General features: G+C 33.8%; 3 protein-coding genes across 4 annotated transcripts in view; all 3 read right to left on the bottom strand.

The window, feature by feature from the left end:
- The window catches only part of Lim1 (LIM homeobox 1), a 28,703-nt gene extending 25,770 nt beyond the window's left edge, over positions 1-2,933 (bottom strand). For both annotated transcript variants that reach the window (XM_089588491.1, XM_089588492.1), the window contains exon 1: positions 2,822-2,933. The gene's annotated coding sequence lies outside the window, so the exon portion shown is untranslated. The remainder of the gene's footprint in view (positions 1-2,821) is intronic.
- Positions 2,934-10,220: 7,287 nt separating this feature from the next.
- LOC106639070 (mitochondrial fission process protein 1) lies at positions 10,221-11,706 on the bottom strand. Its single transcript, XM_014352511.3, has 3 exons — positions 11,228-11,706; positions 10,937-11,064; positions 10,221-10,869 (listed from the first exon to the last, which is right to left on the bottom strand). Exons 1-3 carry the CDS (start codon positions 11,289-11,291, stop codon positions 10,576-10,578), a joined length of 486 nt encoding a protein of 161 aa, XP_014207997.2. The 5' UTR covers positions 11,292-11,706; the 3' UTR covers positions 10,221-10,575.
- Positions 11,707-11,910: 204 nt separating this feature from the next.
- On the bottom strand, positions 11,911-12,723 carry LOC106639042 (nuclear receptor 2C2-associated protein). The gene is made up of 3 exons (XM_089588513.1): positions 12,585-12,723; positions 12,354-12,444; positions 11,911-12,247 (listed from the first exon to the last, which is right to left on the bottom strand). The coding sequence occupies exons 1-3, from the start codon at positions 12,620-12,622 to the stop codon at positions 11,963-11,965; spliced, it is 414 nt and encodes a 137-aa protein (XP_089444639.1). The 5' UTR covers positions 12,623-12,723; the 3' UTR covers positions 11,911-11,962.
- Between the last annotated feature and the right edge of the window lie 8,447 nt (positions 12,724-21,170).

The following is a 21,170-nucleotide window of genomic DNA, read 5'->3' as shown; positions in this document are numbered from 1 at the left end:
TACAAAAATATACATGTCAAACAATGAATAATGATGCTGGACAGAAAAATTGCGTGCGATTATATTCGCGTATCACGTTTTATCACCTCCACGCATTTGTTAAGAATATTACGTATCTATTGTGCAATCAACAAACGCTTTAGTTTTTTTTTCAATTCATTCAAGCGTCATTAGTTTTCAATTAATCAAACAAATTCAATAAGCACAGTAGCCATTTTTCTTAAAAACCACCATATCACCATTGTACAATATATTGTTACGATCAATCACAATTAGATTCAACAATGATCAAAGCATCAAAAAAAGCACTTGCTCCATGATTAATTTACACACTTGCATGTGGACAGAAGTAAGTGTTTGCGATCGTTTCAGAAAACTCCCAATGACAACAACTTTCCGGCAAAATGATTAACGCCTCGACAAGTCGCGCTTAACAAATTAAATTCGACCAACTTTTCCATCATGCACTACAGAAAAGATAAAAGAAACCTAAGCCCCTCCGCGAGAAAAAACAAAAAGCACTCAGCACCACTTAATGTACGTATACCAGTGGTGTTGTTTTTTTTTTTTTTTTTTTCGCTCGCGATGCTCAACTTTACCTAAAAGAAGAAGAACAACAAAACCCTCCCCCACTCGTGAAACAATAAAAAGCTTCTTCTCATTGAACGAGAGAGAGAGAGAGAGAGAGGAATCTATTACCACAGCCAAACCCAAAGGGAAAAAAAGAAGAAGAAGAAACTTCCACGCTCGAGCGCGCTCTTGTCTCTCTCGCGAAAAATTGAAACAGAAAAAAACAGAAAAACAACCAAAAAAAAAGGGGAGGGGGGTGGGAAAAAAGAAAGTTTTCCCGAAGGCTTATCGCCATCGCGCAGCCCTGTATGAATTTTTCGCCGCTTCCTTCGATGGGCGGAGCACGTCGCGGGCACATACATTCGCGCACATTGATCCGAGCACCCAAAGACAGGCCTGTCGAGCCACCCTCCCCTACGGCCCACCCCCACACGGCTACTACCCTTGACTTCGATCTCGCCCGCGGAGCGAACCCTCACTTTCTCTCCGGCGCGAGGAGCGTCTCCCCTTTCACCGGCCATTTGAATGGAGGAGCGAGCTTATGCCGGCTTGATGGACCGCTTGATTGAACTTGAACGGTTTTTTCAAGCTCCTTTTGCAACGGGAGGAGCTTTTTTTTTTGTAGCAATTTTATGTGGCGTAGGGGGGTTGTCAGGCCTGAAGTTTTTCATGAGAACAAACAGAACCGCGAGAGAACATTTTTTTAGGATCAAGTGGAGTACATTTGCATGGTTTTCTGTTATACGTGGACGAGAATTGCAAGGAAAAGTGAAATTTTTCATTTCATTGCCTGTACCGATTTGTAAAATTACAACTTTGGTAGGGATTGTTCCTTGAAAACTTTAGCGTTACACTTTACGGTGGTCAACAATGGTATGTATAGTTGGATGTATTTGTTAAAAACTCGAGCTAATAAATTGTGGGTAGACCTTTGTTTTCACCCCGATTTCAACAAATAAACCGTACAACGTTCAAATTCTCCATTCGTCAACATTAATTGAGCCATCATCGTATGGGACATGTTTTTGCAAAACACAATGAGGAGCAAAATACACCGAGAACACGCGAGTACGCATTTATACGTTGATTTAATACAATAGCTGCTATTGGCGCGTTTATTAATTCATGCTTTAATACTACACTGTAAGTACAAGTGCGTTGAAATGTATATCTACCTATACGTTGAAGCGTGTATGGTTGAAATGATTGATTAGAATTTTAAAAATAACCAAATTTATAGTAGTGCAATTATTATTTTAATATATTTTCTACTGACAATAAATACTTTTCAAACGAGAAAAAGTCAAAGAAGAAACGCTGTACAGGGTACAAGTCTGTGTCAACTATTTTGCTAACTACAGTTTTTTTGTGTCAATTGTTAAAGAAAAAAAAAAAAAATTATTCGATTAGGTAGGGATGGTGAAACAGTTGACTAATGCGAAGGGTTTTATAATAACCCCGAATTTAAACTACACACCCTTTAAACATGTACTTTTACACATATAGATTTTACGGTGTATGCAACTTGTGGTGTGTATCTGCTGCTTATTTGGGTTTTGTTTATCTTTTAAGTAGAATTCCCGTATAATAAACAACCAAGCGTCAATAAGCCGTAGAATTCAATAAATGTACTCGTATATTTCAATGACAGATAAGTATAAATTTTCTGCATATAAATAGCTTTATTTATTCGTAAACCACATTGATTCAAGACGCAATTTTCGCTATAAAATGCACTGCAATAAACATAATTACTATAGTTGCCACTAAGAAGAAGGAATGCTCACTTAATTAGCACGAATTCTGGTTTTTCAATGAAGCATCGTAACAGTAAACATGAAAAAGGTATAGTCAGGAAATTTTACTCTCTTACGACAAAAAACATGCTTTGATCATGCCTATTTTATCCTTTAAAAATTGAAGCAGTGTCTGATGCTTTGATCGTCCATTGTGATTATTCGATTGGTTTTGTAACTTCGTACATGTAGAAAGGATGAAGTGTAAAATCAACAAAAAAGTATTCATTCCCTACAAATAATACAGCCATGTTAAATTGTACAGAAGAATAAACAAAGCAAAATAAGTATACTAGAAAAGTTTCTCAAATACGTACAGCAAAAATTACATCAAGCGGAGGTACACAATAAAGGGAAAAAAAGCGAGAAATTGACGTGTACTATCATACACATAAATAAAGGGTAATATTACGAAGAAAAAAAAAACAGAATCGATAATCTGGTTACTGGCTTACCTATACCTATGTTGTGTGCCTGGGTGACGGGCAGGGGGGCACAGCAAGACGACCCGAGGGCCGCGACCCTGATCCTGGGGGTGCCTTGCGCGAGCTGCCCCCCAGGGGCCCCGACCCCCCCGGGCCCCCCTTGGGCCCCGTAGGCCTCCACCTCCCCAACGACGGGCGCCGCCGCCGCCGCCGCCGCCACCTGGTTTGCAGCGCCGACGCCAGCGCCTCCTCCTCCACCGCCGCCCCCGCAAGCAACCGCACCACCTACCCCCACCACAGCTGCTGTTACGGCTGCTGTCGCTAAAACTGCTGCCGCTGATGCTGCAGTCGCCGCTGACTCGGTGCCGCAGGGTCCGGCCTCCGCCGCTGCTACCTCGGCAGCTGCAGACCCACCCGCGAAACGGCCGTACGCCCCCGTGGGCCCCAGCGCTAGCACCCACTTCTACTACTACGGCTATACTATACTGTACAGTTGCTACTATCGGCTTGCTTTTGATTTTGCCCTTTTTCCTTTCCTTATCGTTGCACTTGGCCTTTCGCACGGAGTCGTCTCTTTATGCTGATCGCTATACCCCCCGCACCCCCACCACAACAACCCCCACTACTACTACTACTACCACCACCACCACCACCACCAACGAGCTTGCAGTAAATTAGCCCACAATGATGATTACGTGCCAAAGTGTGAGCGACAACGATCATCGACACCGTGCATCGTCACCATCACCACCATCACCACCACCACCAACACCCCCACTGTCACGGCATCGGAAGCAGCTTTAACAACGACGGGCCCTTTGCTTCTTAATGAAAACTGTGACAATGAATCATCGACAGCGCCCAAAGTGTGCGTCAATGACATTGAGCTCGGCCGCGCCGATGAAATGAATTGTTTGGTTGTAAATGAATTATTTACGCACGCGAACTCACACTGACAAGCAAATCGTCGCCGTCGCGTTGCAGCCGACCGTTCCCGGCTGCCCCGGTCTTTCTCCTGCTGGTGCCACGTGACGCCACCCTCGACGCGGACCTCGTTTCCCTCTTTCTCCGTCCTTGTCCAATGCTCTTGTTCTCATCCGCGTTGTCGGAGTACCCGTCGCGACTCGGCTTCACCGCACTCGGGGCGACGCTGGCCGTCGGACCGACCGGTCGCCGCCACCTGAACATTCGAGCCTCTGCGCCACGGCACCCTCGCTATTTTTTTCCCCCCAATCTTGGCTGGGTCCCGCTGTACAACTCGCGGGTTGTCGGGGGAAAAAAAAAAGCACAGCTCAGCTCGACAGCTTGCGAGCCACACGGTACGTAGCACTTCCAACTCGCCGGGCAAGGCTGTCACGTACAGCCTCAATTTGGCTTTTTTTTTTTCTCCCAACTCTAGTGATTTTTTTTCTTCTTTGGGACACACTTGTGGCGGACGACCCAAAAGTTTTAACTGCGGCTAAGTGGGCTATCACCAAACGAAAACACCGTGAAAAAGAGTGTACGCGCGAGGGGTTGAAAATTCCATGCGGGCATCACACGCGCGGGCGTACCGTACGCTCGCAAGCTCGCCAGCCAACTGCCAAAGGGGCCCCCGCACCTGCGAGCGAACCGAGGCTGTGGGCTAGCGATACATCACCACGCAATCGTTCGTTTGCCCCCTCCCCTATTGCCCACCTTCTCCGTCTGTCGCGCAAGGCCAGTCAGCGCGCGGTGTTGCTCTCCCTCTCTTTCTGCCATCCCCTCCACTGTGGCCGTCGGTTTCAGCGCTTCCGATTGGTTGCTCGGGCGTGGGGTAGCACCCACTTTGGCAAGAGCAACCCCAAGTGCTGGACGCTGATACGCTCGTTGCGGTGGTGGGGGGATGGGGCTCCTCCCACCGTGGAAGTCAGGCATGGCTGCCGCGGTGTGAGGTGTGCGAGGACAAGGGAGACGGAGAAGGCGAGCGGAGACGCGATGGGTAGTTACTCTCTGTGTGGAGAGTATGGAGGTGCCACGCGCGAGGTGGTTTAAAGGAAGCAGCTGGGGCTCAAGTTTCAGTAGTTCTCCAATCCAGTGACTTTTTATTTATTTTTTTTATTTATTTATTTTTTTTTTTTTTTCAACATTAATACATTAGAGATGCAGGGGGGGTTATTTTAATGTTGACAATAATTTTTATCCGAGGTTTGATTACCGATGGCAATTTTTTTTTCTTTTTTTTTTTAATCGTTTAAACGATGTTTACGGATATAATGTTGGATCTCTTGAATCTGTTTTAAAGAAAATCAGCCATCAAAATTAAGAATAATTACAAAGGAAAAGTGAAGCTTGATGGAAGCTTTTCTGGCATGAGTATTGTTTGTTCAAAATAAAAGCTCCCTGCGTCATTTGGTTAAATACCCGGACTGTACGTAACACCAATACTATTATTTATTAAGAGCCAACATAAGAGAAATGGAAACCAACAATGTGCATATTGGTATTTAATTTTACAGCGTACCCCATAAAAGTATTAAATTTGTTTTTGTCTTTATTATGTCGATCATTTGCGTGTTTATTATTAAATAAAAAATCAGAAGAAAAATAAAATTTTATTTGAAAAGCTCTCTCTTGCCGGTTAGTTTGAAAAGACTTTTGCGCTAACCCGACGATGTATAAATTTCCAATGAAAGTTAGTATTATGATGCTGTATCATCAATGTGAGATTATTGTAACTGTTTTCCGATGCAAAATTGTAAAAAGAAGTTGCAAAATAACGGGTTGTACGAGGAAAAGGATTCAATTTTCGGACGAGTGAGGTAGAAAGGATGTATTCATGTACGCGGTTATTCGAGCGATGAAAGGGGATCGAGTGGAGCTTTGATGTTGCTCTTTGGGGAAAATCTAGCGCTTTTATGAATTTAAGCGTTGCTTGATGAAACCGTGGGATTATATTTTTTGCGCATGCCTGAGTTTGGTATTCAATTTTTTGACTTGTTTAAATTTCTCGACTCGTGTTTTCACGTTTTCGATGAAAATAAAGTATCAAAGGAAATTAAAAGTTTACAAAAGGAAATGAGACTCAAGCAAAAACATGTGGCCGAGATCACTTTGTAAACTTAAAAAAAAAATGGTCACTATACACCCTGTACATCATGAATTATTCTTTTTAAAAAACTTAACAATGTGCAGAATTTTTCAAATACATTTCATTACATTGTTTTTGCATTTATGTTTAAATTCCGTTGACACAACACATCACACAGTTAAACACGTATCAAGTATATATTTCATTTGCACTGCTGATAGAAAGATGTGTCTCCAAGGACTCACCAATACACCCTCAATAAAAACCTGCGTCCACAAGTAACATCCAACAACGAAAGTCATCAAACTCGAGCAAAAATCATCCGGCATTTGAAAATAAAAAGTTTCCCGAGCCAACGCAGTGCCCGCAATCCCAAGCGACTGTTCAGCAAATCAAAAGCACTGGCTTCAACTTCATCCCTTGTCGTCGTGTGTAACGTCAGACTCCAAGGGACGCACGGGGGGAATCGATCTCCCACCCGGTGGCGGGAATTCCTCCACTCGAAAAGCTCGTGTACCTACCCTAGCTCTCCCTCTGTTTGCGCGAGACCCTTCGTATACCATCCCTGGGGAATGAAAACAGCTCCATCCGTACGCGTGTGTATATATATGTGTTACTACACGGTGTGCCCGAGCTTTTCCGAAAAGACTCGTCGCGCGTCGAATGAGCATTGGTGTGATGTGCATACGCAGTGTGTGCAAGGACACCAAGTTTTATGGCTTTTTTCACGAGCTACAGGTTTATGCCTGTGTCAACAGCCTTGATTTTTTTTTTTTTTTTTTCCTTCATTTTTTCTACTTGCTATATGTGGTAGAAAACTCAAGAATAAATGTAATAAGCCGTTCTCGACTTTTATAACTATAAAAGTATATACTCCAATGGTACCGTATGGCTTCTTTTTTTAAAAAAATTGGATGATTTACAGGTAATTGGTCTTAAATTTTTAGATTTATCGTGGATCAATATGTCGTCATTCTTTACTTCTCTATCTTGTTTTAAAACTTTCGAAAATCAAGGAGACCACCCCCCGTTCAGTATAGTTATTTAAGAGTACTCTACAATCTATACAAAAAAAAGAAATATATTTTGTAGAGAACTTAAGTACGAGGATCTATCGTTGTTGTATAATTTTATGGTGTAGGAGTGAAAAAATGTAAAGATAAGTAGGAGGGAAACAAAAAAGAAAAATGTGGAACGTTTTAGAGTTAGGCGAATTAAAAAAAATATTGAAAAGGAAATTGAAGTAATATGTATTTTTTCAAAAATCATGATAAAAACTGGTAAAATATATTAAATATTTATGACTCGTGAAGAAATACGGTTGCACTCGAATGGAAAACGTATACGTCATGATTGAGTGTAAACTAATTTTATTTTTAAACCAAACTTAATTCAAGATTATAAAGGTAAAATTTATGGATAATATGATGTTGAATTCTCGATATTCAGTTGATAATGGCTTTGCGTATGCTACTAAAAATACCCTATTTTTTTAAGCTTGTGCGATAACGTGTGTCTGAGTCTAAGGCACATCGGAAATATTTTTCGGCTCAATGAGCTAGAAAGACTAGCTAATAATGCTTCGATGCGTAGATAGTAGATTGGTATACCTATGCAGGAGATGTTGATTTATCGCTCTCACACGAGTATATAATTTTTGATCTATAATACATATTATAGTAAAGCTGTTTATTTTTTTCTAGTTTTTGACAATCAATGTATACTTTGTGAATTAAAAAAAAAAAAAAAATTGATGCTTCGTTGATAAATACTGGTGTACTCCATACATGACATATATTTTTCTAATTAAAAGAAAAAAGTGTAACCACATTATAATAAAAAGTATATAAATACAAAATCGTTCGATTTTTTTTTACATATTATAAGAAAATATGTACTAAGTAAGTATAGCATAAATGAACAGAAAAGTTACAGATTTAAAAAAAAAAGAAAAGAAAAAAAAAATGTTTTTGTATTAGTTATATATTTTATACAATGTTTTCATGAGGATGAAATGATCAACGAATAATTTAATCACAAAATACGTCTTTTCATTATAAACCATGTATAAAAATCTTCAGTAAATAAAATTTAACATTTTATCACTATTTTTATTGTACAGTTTGCTATTTAACATGGTAATCGTGCCTTGCATGCGAAACGTTGTCTAATTAAGATAGCTGTATAGAAATTGATGAATGACACGTTTTTATCGTACTTTGTTATATATAATATATTATGATTTGAATAAAAAAATTTTTTCCGTCTTTGGAAGTAACAACATTAGAATCGTTTTAATAAGGACCTCCTCATTCCCTATTCATACGTTGCAATAAAATGTTACATTAATTTAAAAAAGGAGTAAGAATCCAAGTTATTGACACCTTACCTTCTTCTTTTGATGTTTCGGACGATTTTCAAAGATTTTTCTCACAGCAGCGACGTTGCACAATGAGCTGTCAAGAAAATACACATGTCGTTTATTCGTCTCTGTCTCTCTCTCTGCGCTCTCGTGACTGACATTTTACTAGATTGTAAAAAATTTTCTTTCCATGTACATGTTGAGCGAAAAAATTTTTTCAATCTCGAGCGTTGTTTAACTGTTTTGTAGTTTATTATTTTCTCACAAGCAAGAGTGATAATATGATTTCACATATGATATGAAGAAAATGAGTTGTTCGCAACGTTACTTTTTATCTATTATACCGAGACGAAAGTAAAATTCCTTCAAGAAATTCTGAGAGTAAGAATCACGCTGGTATTAATTTTTCATTGCAATACATAAATATAATATGTATATTTTTTTTTTATTAACAACACTTTTTAAGTGATTGCTCAGATGAATTGTTATTTATATCTCTACGAACCAATGGATGCAATGGAATATTTTTCTCAATAACTCGTTTATCAGATGACAAAAAAAATCGTTCAATGCATGATCATACTGTGAAATGAAAAATGATAACATATCAAATAGGATTTTAAAAATGTTATGTTGAAGTTATGAATAATTGAAAAATAAAAAAAATTATTTCTAGCTATACATGCGTAAGGATAAATATTTATAGATTCGAAGGTCTGAATGTTTTTAAAATAATCGAATCATTATTTGTATAATATCAGTGAGTATTGCTTAGATTTACTACGATTTTTTAATTATACAAAAATTAATTAATTAAAGTATTAACTCCCAATATTAACTAAAGTAATAAATTACATGTTGTAAATAATAGCTCTAACTGTATCATATTCTACTTCTACCTATGTAATACCATCTCTGATGAAAATTTTTTTTACTTTAGATTTGAATGCCAAAAGATAAAATAATGATAATAGTTAAATAAATAATTACACGTACAGTTCTTGATGTATAATTAATTTTTATCCCAACTGTATTTAAATGCACTTGCTTTTTACATCCAACTGTATCTGTTCAGGAAACAAACGAATCGAACGTTAAATGATTCGATTTTTTTCACATAGTAAACTCATTTTATATTAATTACTGCTTACTTGTAAATAATTTTTTTTTAAATAGCATTCAATCTCTGAAGGAAAAGTTTACTTTCCATGTTTTTATTGTTTCGTTAAAATATTTTTCTGTGATATATTGATTGTTGCAAAAATAAATGTAGCTTTACTATAATTTTACTAAATTAAAAACACTATTGTAAAAGAACTTTTAATACAGTATTTTATGTACTTAACGAGAGATTTAGTCAAAAAATAAAAATACAAACAAATTGTTTAGAATTTATAAAAAAAAAGTACTTAAAAAAAATATACATTAAACATACCAAAAAATAAATAATCAAGTAAAGTATTTGCTTTTAACTCTGATTTCATTGTAACGTTAAATTGTGGTTTTAATTTATTGATTACATAAAATAATTCATTCATATAACAATAGGGATTTTTAGTAACGAACTTTTATAAAAATAGTTAACGATATATATTTATTTATGCATGATACTTTCATTGAACACTTAAAGAGGCAAATTTCATTATTTTAATACATATATCTACAAGTTTAGAGTGCTAGGCACTAAAGTAGTAGCTTAAACTTTTAATACTTTATTTTCCTTCGACATTTTTATAAATGATACAAAATATGGAATGCTAAAAACTTTAAAAAAAGACTCAACTTTGGTTTTTTGTTTATGCTCCAGGCATGGTCTAATAAATTTAATAAATCTAACAAATTTTATACGCCATTCCTTTTCAACTTGAAATATTATATGGAATTAAAATTAAATATTCCTGTAAGTTTGCTGTTATCTTTTGATTACATTAGGTATAACATTAATTGTAAGCTGTAAAAATATATTTTCAGTTTTTACAAAACAAATATTTAAAGATTAAATTACAATTTTAATTATTACATAAAATTGCGTGCACAATAAAATTTAAAACATGTATATAAAAATATATTTTAATAATCTTTAACATTCATGATTGGGAAAAATTTCAAAAAGTTTTACATCACACTGTGCCAATCGTTGGTATAAATAGTATTGTCTCACAACTGTCAGGTGCATAGCTGACAATTACGTCAAAATATGGCAAAGTATTAAAAGTTCATTGTACACACGATTACATTGTAAATAGAGAATCATCAATCCCATCCTCATGTAACTTTTCTCAGTACTTTAAACCTTCAATTACAATAATCTAAAGGCTTTTTTTGCTATAGAGAGTTTCTACAATTTCGTACAATACGTGATACTTTGAATTCCTAAGACTTCAGTGGCTTGTAGCCGGTCCACTCTCTAAAAGTAGCGTTCATAGAATTCTCAACTAACAAATCTATAGGGTGAATTATCACAGGTATGGATGCCAGACCTATCACAGTTGAAATCCAAGGACTCCGTAGCATTGGTTTTACAGACTTGTTTTGTGCGAAGCGAACAGCCGCACAAAGCCTATTTATTGTCAAACCTGGTATTATGACCGATGCAAATCCCTGCCACAGTAGTGTGTCCGCTGTCGAGAGACATATGCGTTTTGTCCTGTTTGGTGAGGTGTCAACCTAAAATTGGTATGATAAATAGAGAAATTAATACATCGATTTTGATTGGTGAACATTTAAGACATACTTTGAAGGCAAGCAGTCCTTTGTCGAATGTGTCTGCAAGCACATATCCACAGGCAACCACGTAGCTGCCCCACACAATGGATTTTGGGACAATACTTCTGAATGCCTCTCCAACTTCATTGGTGTAACCTACAAGCGGAGATAAAAATTATACAGGATGAAGAGCTATTGTGTTTTTACATGTACTGTTGATGATTTTATGTGCACTTGAACCAATATTATAATTTTAGCAAAACAAAAAAAAAAGGACTATTGAATTAAGTGAGGTGATTTAATGAATATGAATAATTACCTAAATATCTGATGTAGGTATCACGAAAAATGTCAACCTCGGCCTTGTTATCGTTTTCAACCATGCCAACGTCCTGATGTTAGACAGCAATACGTGTTTGTCCCAATAACAATAAATACACTTTTCAAACTCCAAAGAGTGGTATGATCCAGTGTTTCAACTCGTCTTTGTGATTAACGATGTTGTCGTTCGTTTATTTTTACAGCTGACAAACTGTGATAAATTGGAAAAATCGATTATCTCTACTTTAAGTACAGGTTTTACGCACAATTAACTTTGAGCACCAACAAAATCACATACTAAGATCCAGTAGGTGATCAATAATAAAAAATAAACTTTATTGGCGCGCGACTGCTGACAGTGTACTGACGACGTGACCACAAGACCATGTATTAAAAAATGCATGATGATGGACTCAATGGTAAATTTGTGTTGGTTTATTGTTGTGTTTGTTTTTTTTAAAATTATTTTGTCAAAAAAAAGCGTTTCATTGGCTCTACAAAGTGTAATAGACTCTCAATTGCAAATTTGTACTTTATTTCAAAATAATATATAATTAGTTTTAAAACCAACGTAGATTAATATCAATTGAGTTGAACTTTGCTCATAAAACTGATGAAATACATTTCATTATAAAATTCTATAAAAATATGTACAACACAATTTACAAAATCTGAGGCCATTAGACATAATACTTATATTATACATGTTATCTTAACATTGATTCATGACATGTCACGAGAATAGTGACAGTTGGTATATAACAATCCTGCCAAAGAAATCAGTGCTGGTTTCAAAAACTATTTTAAACACTTTGGACTTCACTGGTGAACTTAATTTAAACTCCTGGATAGAATTTATGTCTTCTGGATATATATTTTCAACATGACCCAAATCTTTGGTATCTGGACCAGCTTCCAGATAACACTTTAGACCAGCAAAACCACCTTGGAATTGAATTTGTACGAGAGACAAACAAACTTCTTCTGGGAAACTTACTAGAACCCATTGTGGACTTCCCTGTTGATGTACTTTTTTATTAGGTATTATCATAATTAAAAGTATTAAAATGTAACAGATGATTTAAATGTCTTTAAAAAAAAGGAGAAATAAATCCTTCACTTACAGAATCAGAGTTCCAACAGGTTTCACTGTCACTGTCAAACATAAACTGCTTTCCATAGCTTTTTACGTTTTTGTTTAAAACAGAGCTAACTCTAAAAGTACAGGTAATGAATATTACCAAGTTGTTAATTCATTTTTCAGTAATTTATTAAATAAAAGCAAATTTAATAGAAAAATATTTTTGGTTAGACTTGACAAGACAAGAAAATAAAATTTAAAACACAACTCTTACCGACATTCAAATTTTTTTTTATCCAATAAAGTTGTCATTTCAACAAATTTTAATTGATTTTATTAAGTGTTTTGAAAATATGTTAATAAAATAAAAAAAATGTAGACAGACGGATTCCAGACTCCGGCATGCATTTGACATAGGCAGGGCAGGCGATTAGTTTACGATCAGCGCCATCTCGTGATTCTGCTATTAAATATTAAATTAAAAGTTTTAGGGGTACCGACAAAACATTAATAATACTGACATCGTATGGATATGGATGTCAAATTGTGTGAAGATAACATTTTGACAACTGATAACTAAAAGATGTCTTAGTGATAGAATTTGGCATCAATTTGGCATCCATACGATGTTAATCAATCATTGTTTTGTGAGGTAAATCTTAGAAAAGAGTCAAAGAGAAGAGGCTGCTCTTCTGAAGAGCACAGTGTAAGACATACGTGAAGTGATGTGTAGTAATATAGTAATCACTGTCACTACTAAGTAGTGCCATATAGTCGATTTTATTAAACCATATAAGTAGAATATTTATACTTTTGGACGTCAATTTTCCAGTAAAAAATAATTTGTAAACTTGCCGCAAATAGCACAGACAATGTCAACTTTTTATTTTGTATCTATTAAATAAGTTGCGGCTGGTTTATGATAATTTAAATGGCTCTACTATAAATAGTAATAATTATTTGGATCAGCGCCATCTAGCGGTCTTTATTTTTTGGCCAAAAGTGGCTCCTAAACTTTTGAACCCGAGCTTTAGCGATTAGAGCCATTTAGTCAATTATAAACCAGCCGCAACTCGTGATTAAGCTATAAAATAAAAAATAAACAATACGTGTGTTTTTGGCGGCAAGTTAACAATCTATTTTCTACTAAAAAATCGACATCTTATGTATTCATACTTTTGAAGATAAATTTTCGAGCATAAGATAAATTATTAATTTGCCGCCAAAAACACATGTATCGTTATTTTTTCATTTTATAGCTTCACCATGAGTTGCGGCTGGTTTATAATTCATTAAATGGCTCTAATCGCTAAAGCTCGAGTTCAAAAGTTTAGGAGCCACTTTTGGCCAAAAAATAAAGACCGCTAGATGGCGCTGATCCAAATAATTATTACTATCTATAGTAGAGCCATTTAAGTTATTATAAACCAGCCGCAATTGATTGTATGGTTGTAAAATAAAATGTTAACGTTATTTGAGTTATTTGCGGCGAGTTTACAATATATCTTTCACTCGAAAAAATTAAAGAGAAACAATGCATCCTCTGCAGGTACGTTAAGCGACGTTTCAGGTTACTTTTCAACAATATTAACTTAAAAAGCTTACAAAGTTAATGAATGCCATCAACAAAAAGGAGCAGACTATCCAACTTCATTAAACGTTTCGACCACCAATAAATGAGTACGCTTTTTGTGTTTGAGAGCAACAATCCAGTAATTGAGACAACCGACAACATTTGCTGGAACTATTTGTCTTCTTGTCCATCATTAATTCCTATAGAGAATTAATAATTGAATTGTGATGGCTTTGTTTCATTCAAATGTTTCTTATCTTAAAAATTTTGTAGCATCAATTGGAAAATTGATACCTTTATTCAAAATACTAATAAGTGACAAGGAAGTTCATACTAATTATTATTAAAGTATACAAGTATCTATAAGCTTGACGAATAATGGGATAAAAACATCGTTTATTCATGTAACTCAATAAATATACTGTGCCAATGATTTACATGCATAAGTATATGGCTAATAGTATAAAAAAAGAAAGTCAACCACTTTTTTTCTTTTAATATCTAATGTGAACAATGCTCCAGTTTCTTAATGAATTTTTTTCTGCAATAAATTATCACAAAATTAATGAAAAAATTAAAAATGTTTTTAAATGTATAACTATTATGTTATATCTACCATTGAGCTGAAGATTTCAACAATCAAATCTGGTCTTGTAGCTTTTAGCTTTTCATATCCTGCTGTTCCCGTCACTTGTGCTATTATACATTCAAAGCAATATACTCCATGACCTTTATTTTCAATGTGCTGGCATCGTGATCAACTGCTGTCAACAAAAGGCTTAAATCATTAGAAATATTTAATCCATGGAGAAAATTATTAGTATTCGATTCAAGATTTTCAACTTTGACACTATAGATGTAATTTAATATTTTTCACACATCACCTCATAAATAAAACCATTGATTTCTCACAGTGCTTCACAGTCACACGAAGAGTCTCCTAAGAATGGAGCATTACATCTCACCAAATAAAAAATACATTTATTTGATTTATTACAGAGAAGTAAATTTCAAGTGTCATAAATAAACAAAGAACCCAACCTCCATTCGTTAACCGCCAATTGTAAACTTGCCGCAAATAGCACAGACAATGTCAACTTTTTATTTTGTATCTATTAAATAAGTTGCGGCTGGTTTATGATAATTTAAATGGCTCTACTATAAATAGTAATAATTATTCGGATCAGCGCCATCTAGCGGTCTTTATTTTTTGGCCAAAAGTGGCTCCTAAAATTCTCAATCAGAGCAGTCAGGATTAGAGCCACTTAATCAATTATAAACCAGCCGCAACTTATGATGAAGCTATAAAATAAAAAAATAACAATACATGTGTTTTTGGCGGCAAGTTAACAATCTATTTTCTGCCAAAATTAGACCTCCTATGTATTTATACTTTTAAAGATAAATTTTCGAGCATACAATAGATTGTTAACTTGCCGCCAAAAACACATGTATTGTTATTTTTTTATTTTATAGCTTCATCATAAGTTGCGGCTGGTTTATAATTGATTAAGTGGCTCTAATCCTGACTGCTCTGATTGAGAATTTTAGGAGCCACTTTTGGCCAAAAAATAAAGACCGCTAGATGGCGCTGATCCAAATAATTATTACTATTTATAGTAGAGCCATTTAAATTATCATAAACCAGCCGCAACTTATTTAATAGATACAAAATAAAAAGTTGACATTGTCTGTGCTATTTGCGGCAAGTTTACAATTGGCGGTTAACGAATGGAGGTTGGGTTCTTTGTTTATTTATGACACTTGAAATTTACTTCTCTGTAATAAATCAAATAAATGTATTTTTTATTTGGTGAGATGTAATGCTCCATTCTTAGGAGACTCTTCGTGTGACTGTGAAGCACTGTGAGAAATCAATGGTTTTATTTATGAGGTGATGTGTGAAAAATATTAAATTACATCTATAGTGTCAAAGTTGAAAATCTTGAATCGAATACTAATAATTTTCTCCATGGATTAAATATTTCTAATGATTTAAGCCTTTTGTTGACAGCAGTTGATCACGATGCCAGCACATTGAAAATAAAGGTCATGGAGTATATTGCTTTGAATGTATAATAGCACAAGTGACGGGAACAGCAGGATATGAAAAGCTAAAAGCTACAAGACCAGATTTGATTGTTGAAATCTTCAGCTCAATGGTAGATATAACATAATAGTTATACATTTAAAAACATTTTTAATTTTTTCATTAATTTTGTGATAATTTATTGCAGAAAAAAATTCATTAAGAAACTGGAGCATTGTTCACATTAGATATTAAAAGAAAAAAAGTGGTTGACTTTCTTTTTTTATACTATTAGCCATATACTTATGCATGTAAATCATTGGCACAGTATATTTATTGAGTTACATGAATAAACGATGTTTTTATCCCATTATTCGTCAAGCTTATAGATACTTGTATACTTTAATAATAATTAGTATGAACTTCCTTGTCACTTATTAGTATTTTGAATAAAGGTATCAATTTTCCAATTGATGCTACAAAATTTTTAAGATAAGAAACATTTGAATGAAACAAAGCCATCACAATTCAATTATTAATTCTCTATAGGAATTAATGATGGACAAGAAGACAAATAGTTCCAGCAAATGTTGTCGGTTGTCTCAATTACTGGATTGTTGCTCTCAAACACAAAAAGCGTACTCATTTATTGGTGGTCGAAACGTTTAATGAAGTTGGATAGTCTGCTCCTTTTTGTTGATGGCATTCATTAACTTTGTAAGCTTTTTAAGTTAATATTGTTGAAAAGTAACCTGAAACGTCGCTTAACGTACCTGCAGAGGATGCATTGTTTCTCTTTAATTTTTTCGAGTGAAAGATATATTGTAAACTCGCCGCAAATAACTCAAATAACGTTAACATTTTATTTTACAACCATACAATCAATTGCGGCTGGTTTATAATAACTTAAATGGCTCTACTATAGATAGTAATAATTATTTGGATCAGCGCCATCTAGCGGTCTTTATTTTTTGGCCAAAAGTGGCTCCTAAACTTTTGAACTCGAGCTTTAGCGATTAGAGCCATTTAATGAATTATAAACCAGCCGCAACTCATGGTGAAGCTATAAAATGAAAAAATAACGATACATGTGTTTTTGGCGGCAAATTAATAATTTATCTTATGCTCGAAAATTTATCTTCAAAAGTATGAATACATAAGATGTCGATTTTTTAGTAGAAAATAGATTGTTAACTTGCCGCCAAAAACACACGTATTGTTTATTTTTTATTTTATAGCTTAATCACGAGTTGCGGCTGGTTTATAATTGACTAAATGGCTCTAATCGCTAAAGCTCGGGTTCAAAAGTTTAGGAGCCACTTTTGGCCAAAAAATAAAGACCGCTAGATGGCGCTGATCCAAATAATTATTACTATTTATAGTAGAGCCATTTAAATTATCATAAACCAGCCGCAACTTATTTAATAGATACAAAATAAAAAGTTGACATTGTCTGTGCTATTTGCGGCAAGTTTACAAATTATTTTTTACTGGAAAATTGACGTCCAAAAGTATAAATATTCTACTTATATGGTTTAATAAAATCGACTATTTGGCATTACTATAGTACTATTTTGGTACATCATACTTTTTCATTAGATAAGTGCACATCGATTCGTGAAATACATGGATGCTCCAGTGACAGCACACAAGATACAGCAACGTCAATTTAGGTTTCACAGGTAAAACGTATGGGTGATAGTCACAAAAGCACCTATTAGTCTTGTAATCACTTAATACCCACCTCCTGAACTTCTATACTAAATTATGAAAAATATTGCTGTGCTTTGCAGCAGATTGTTATTTAAGCATTTAAGTAGAACAATAAAAATAAAGTTATTTCTAATATTTCGTACTATTGATGGACTATTGTGTAATATCGATGTACAAAAAAAATTAAAAATTAAAAACGTACCAAATACTTTTTCAACTAACAATTACAGATACTTAGCAACAACTTTTCCAATAAATGGAATAAATATAAAAATAGGTATCTCTGAAATGATACTTTATTAGTATGTCAAAGCAACTACTTTATTTTTATACACGTGCAATATTAGCAAATAATCCACATTTGTTTGGTATATACTACTTCGGCAATCTATTAACAGTTACATTTTTTATACATAACTGTGTGCATTGAACTCGAATTCTTAAGTGCTTAGCCACAAAGCCTGACTATATATATTATGTTCACTGCGGTTTTCTAAACAGCTCAATAACAAATGCCATTGTGTTTAAACAAAAAAAAAATGTTGACATTGTTTGACTTCTTTCAAGCTAACGATCATACGTAGGATTACCTAATTTTGCAGTTAAATAATATTTCCTTTGTTAGTAAAATACTAAGATATTAATGAAGCTTTAGGATGATTTTAAAATATATATGCAAAAAGGGAGAAATAGAACATACAATAGAGTAAAGCTATTTGTCATGTTCTAACTAATTTATATTGCTTAACGAAGTACAAAAATGTAGGTAATGATGAGGATATGTATAATACCAATTCATACTAACTATTTAAGAGTCATAAATTTTTTTACGTAAAAATTTTTTTTGTACATTATAAGAGGGATATTGAGGTTTTCAAAGTATGATAAATCTAAGATTACTTCCAAGAGTCACATTTTAGAATTTTGTAGTTAGCAATTCTCTGATGATGATTTTGATACGATACTACTCCAGAAATGTATGTATTATAACTATGTATGATATTGTCGTACCGACCATCTGAAAACAATAACACAATAAACACTTTCCTCGCATGTTTCCATTACTTGGAACTATCTTATTTTATTTCATTTAAAAAATCACGTACCGCTACGAGTAATGATTCATTTATTTGAAAAGTATCCACAACTTTAAATCTGATATCTGTAGTTTGGCATCGATAAGAAAATAGTAACAGCTAAAAACAAACGTTTTGATTTTTGAATTACTTCTAATTATCAGGTTTTGTTTTTAATTTTTACCTGATACGCTACACTTCTGTCTTTCACTCCATCATTGTACATCAAACAATTGATCAACGTCTGGTTGATCCTTCGGTTCTGCGTAATTTATAATTATTGTATATGATGGGTGTCACTATGATAAAAGTCTTAAATTAATAATTTTGTATCACCTGTTCGATAGCTGAACCAGCAGACGTTGTTAATAAATAGGTCATAATTAAGATGTCGGAAAATATTATTGGATCTGACATAGATGTTATTAATAGATGACCATTGTACATTAAAACTATAGCGCTATAAGAGCAACGCAAAAGAGTCAAGAAATACACAGCGATGCAAAGAAATATTAACAAAGAATAAAAATTCGATAGCTCTTTCGATACTTTGGATAATGACGTATACATTGTTTGCAATTTTAGTAGTGTCAGCAATTTTTCTTCTTCGTTGATAGAAATTAATAAGTCAGTATTTGCCGTGTTAGTAGACTTGTCAAAAATATTTTTCAAATCATGACAAATTATTTTGAGTAAACCTCTAATTAAGGTGGTAAAAAAAATATGTTGTAACACTACCACATCTATTATTACACGATGAATAAGTTCTCTTGAAAAATATTTATGTTCCCATACATTTTTATTATACGAATGATAAATCAGTAATAAAAGGTATAAAATATGCTTGAAAAGTACAAAAAAAACATATGTTATACCTCGTAACGTCCATTTATCAGTATTCATCTTCTTTTTTAATCCTAATAATTCTATGACTGAAATAAGTTTTGCATAAGTAGTAACAGTTGTTTTTTGCTTAACAAGAGCTGTAACTAAAAGAATATCGACTGCTACGAAAATAATTGTATCACTCGTTACCATAACCGAATAAGCTTTAAAAAATAATGTATCTTTACTTCGGAAAAGGTATTTCACCATACCTCGTAAGGTAAAATATTGTATTATGATTAAAAATGATAGGAAACACATAGTATAGACCATCCCCGTGTACGAGTAACTAAACGACCAACGTTTAAAACCATTATTCACAACTGATATCTCGTTAAAATTTATAACTATTGTTCCAAGTGTACGATTGTACAAATAAAATACTTTTGGGAATGAAAGCTTGAAGTTTTTTTTCCCCAATCTTGATATTAATTTACTGAACATTGTAGCAATACAAGTTTTGAGTCATAAAAAGTAAAAGTAACTTATTTAAAGAAAAATTGGTTTACTCGAGTTTATTCACTTTTGCAGCTTTTTTATAAGTATAAATTAATTATTTACAAAGTAAAGTTATTTTATAATTAACTTTACGAACAATTAGACCGTTCGTATTTGCAAAAAGTTGATAAGCTACACAATACTAAGTGTTCTTGTTGAATTTCTGTATTTTACTGGTAACGTCCGACTAACCGAAATGCTTGCTGACTGATTGTGATCGAGTATTATAGAAGAATGATATAGAAGCCCTTTAATTTTTTTAGGAACAGTTTTTCATCTACAAATGTAAATCGATTTATAAATTCTTCAAATTCTTGAGTAACAGTATTCAATATGCAGTGAAGTAAATTTTTTATTAATCTGTAAAATGCATGAGTCATGAGTAAAATAAAAATTAATTATCGGCCTCGAATGACTTGGCACCGCATAAAAGTCGAAAATTAAATTATAAGGCCAGCTGTTTTACTTTTTATTAAAATATACCGACAAATTAATGTGGAACGAGTTATATTGCTTTTTTTACATTTTTATTATTAATGTACTGTTGTATCATATCGTTATTATTCATCAAATACTTGCAAAAAACTATTTTTAAATAAAAATTTTTAGGTTTTAAAAATATTTAACTTACAAATAAATATATATTTCTTAGTAGATCTAATTTTTATTATTTAATGAAATAAGCATATTAAACTAACGGTCTCGCTAACGGTATGTGTATACATTTAAAAAAAATTTTAATAATTATGAAGACAAAGATTATTTTGTCAACAACACAAAAAATACAGTGCTATTGTACGAAGTGGAAAAACGTAACAATATAGTGATAATTTAAATGTCACACATTTCAAACGTATGTAGCTATCAATCATCTGACACTTATTATAACATGGCACCTACAGGAATTTAGTGTTGACATTCAACTGTTTATGATATTACACATATCATCTGAAAAATGAAGTAGTGTATCCTCCACCTAGTGCCCGTCAAATCAGAGCAAGCACAAAAAGTTCCTTGGGTCCTTGACCTGGTGAAATGCGTCTCCAGGTACGAAAATTACTATTTTTCCTTCATGAATACAAAATT

This window comes from Copidosoma floridanum, unplaced genomic scaffold (genome assembly GCF_036245765.1).
Source record: "Copidosoma floridanum isolate Cflo_tuat_1 unplaced genomic scaffold, Cflo_Japanese_pri ptg000007l, whole genome shotgun sequence".
Classification (NCBI taxonomy): domain Eukaryota; kingdom Metazoa; phylum Arthropoda; class Insecta; order Hymenoptera; family Encyrtidae; genus Copidosoma; species Copidosoma floridanum.
The sequence above is the reverse complement of the archived record's forward strand: the minus strand, read 5'-3'. Positions and strand labels throughout refer to the sequence as shown.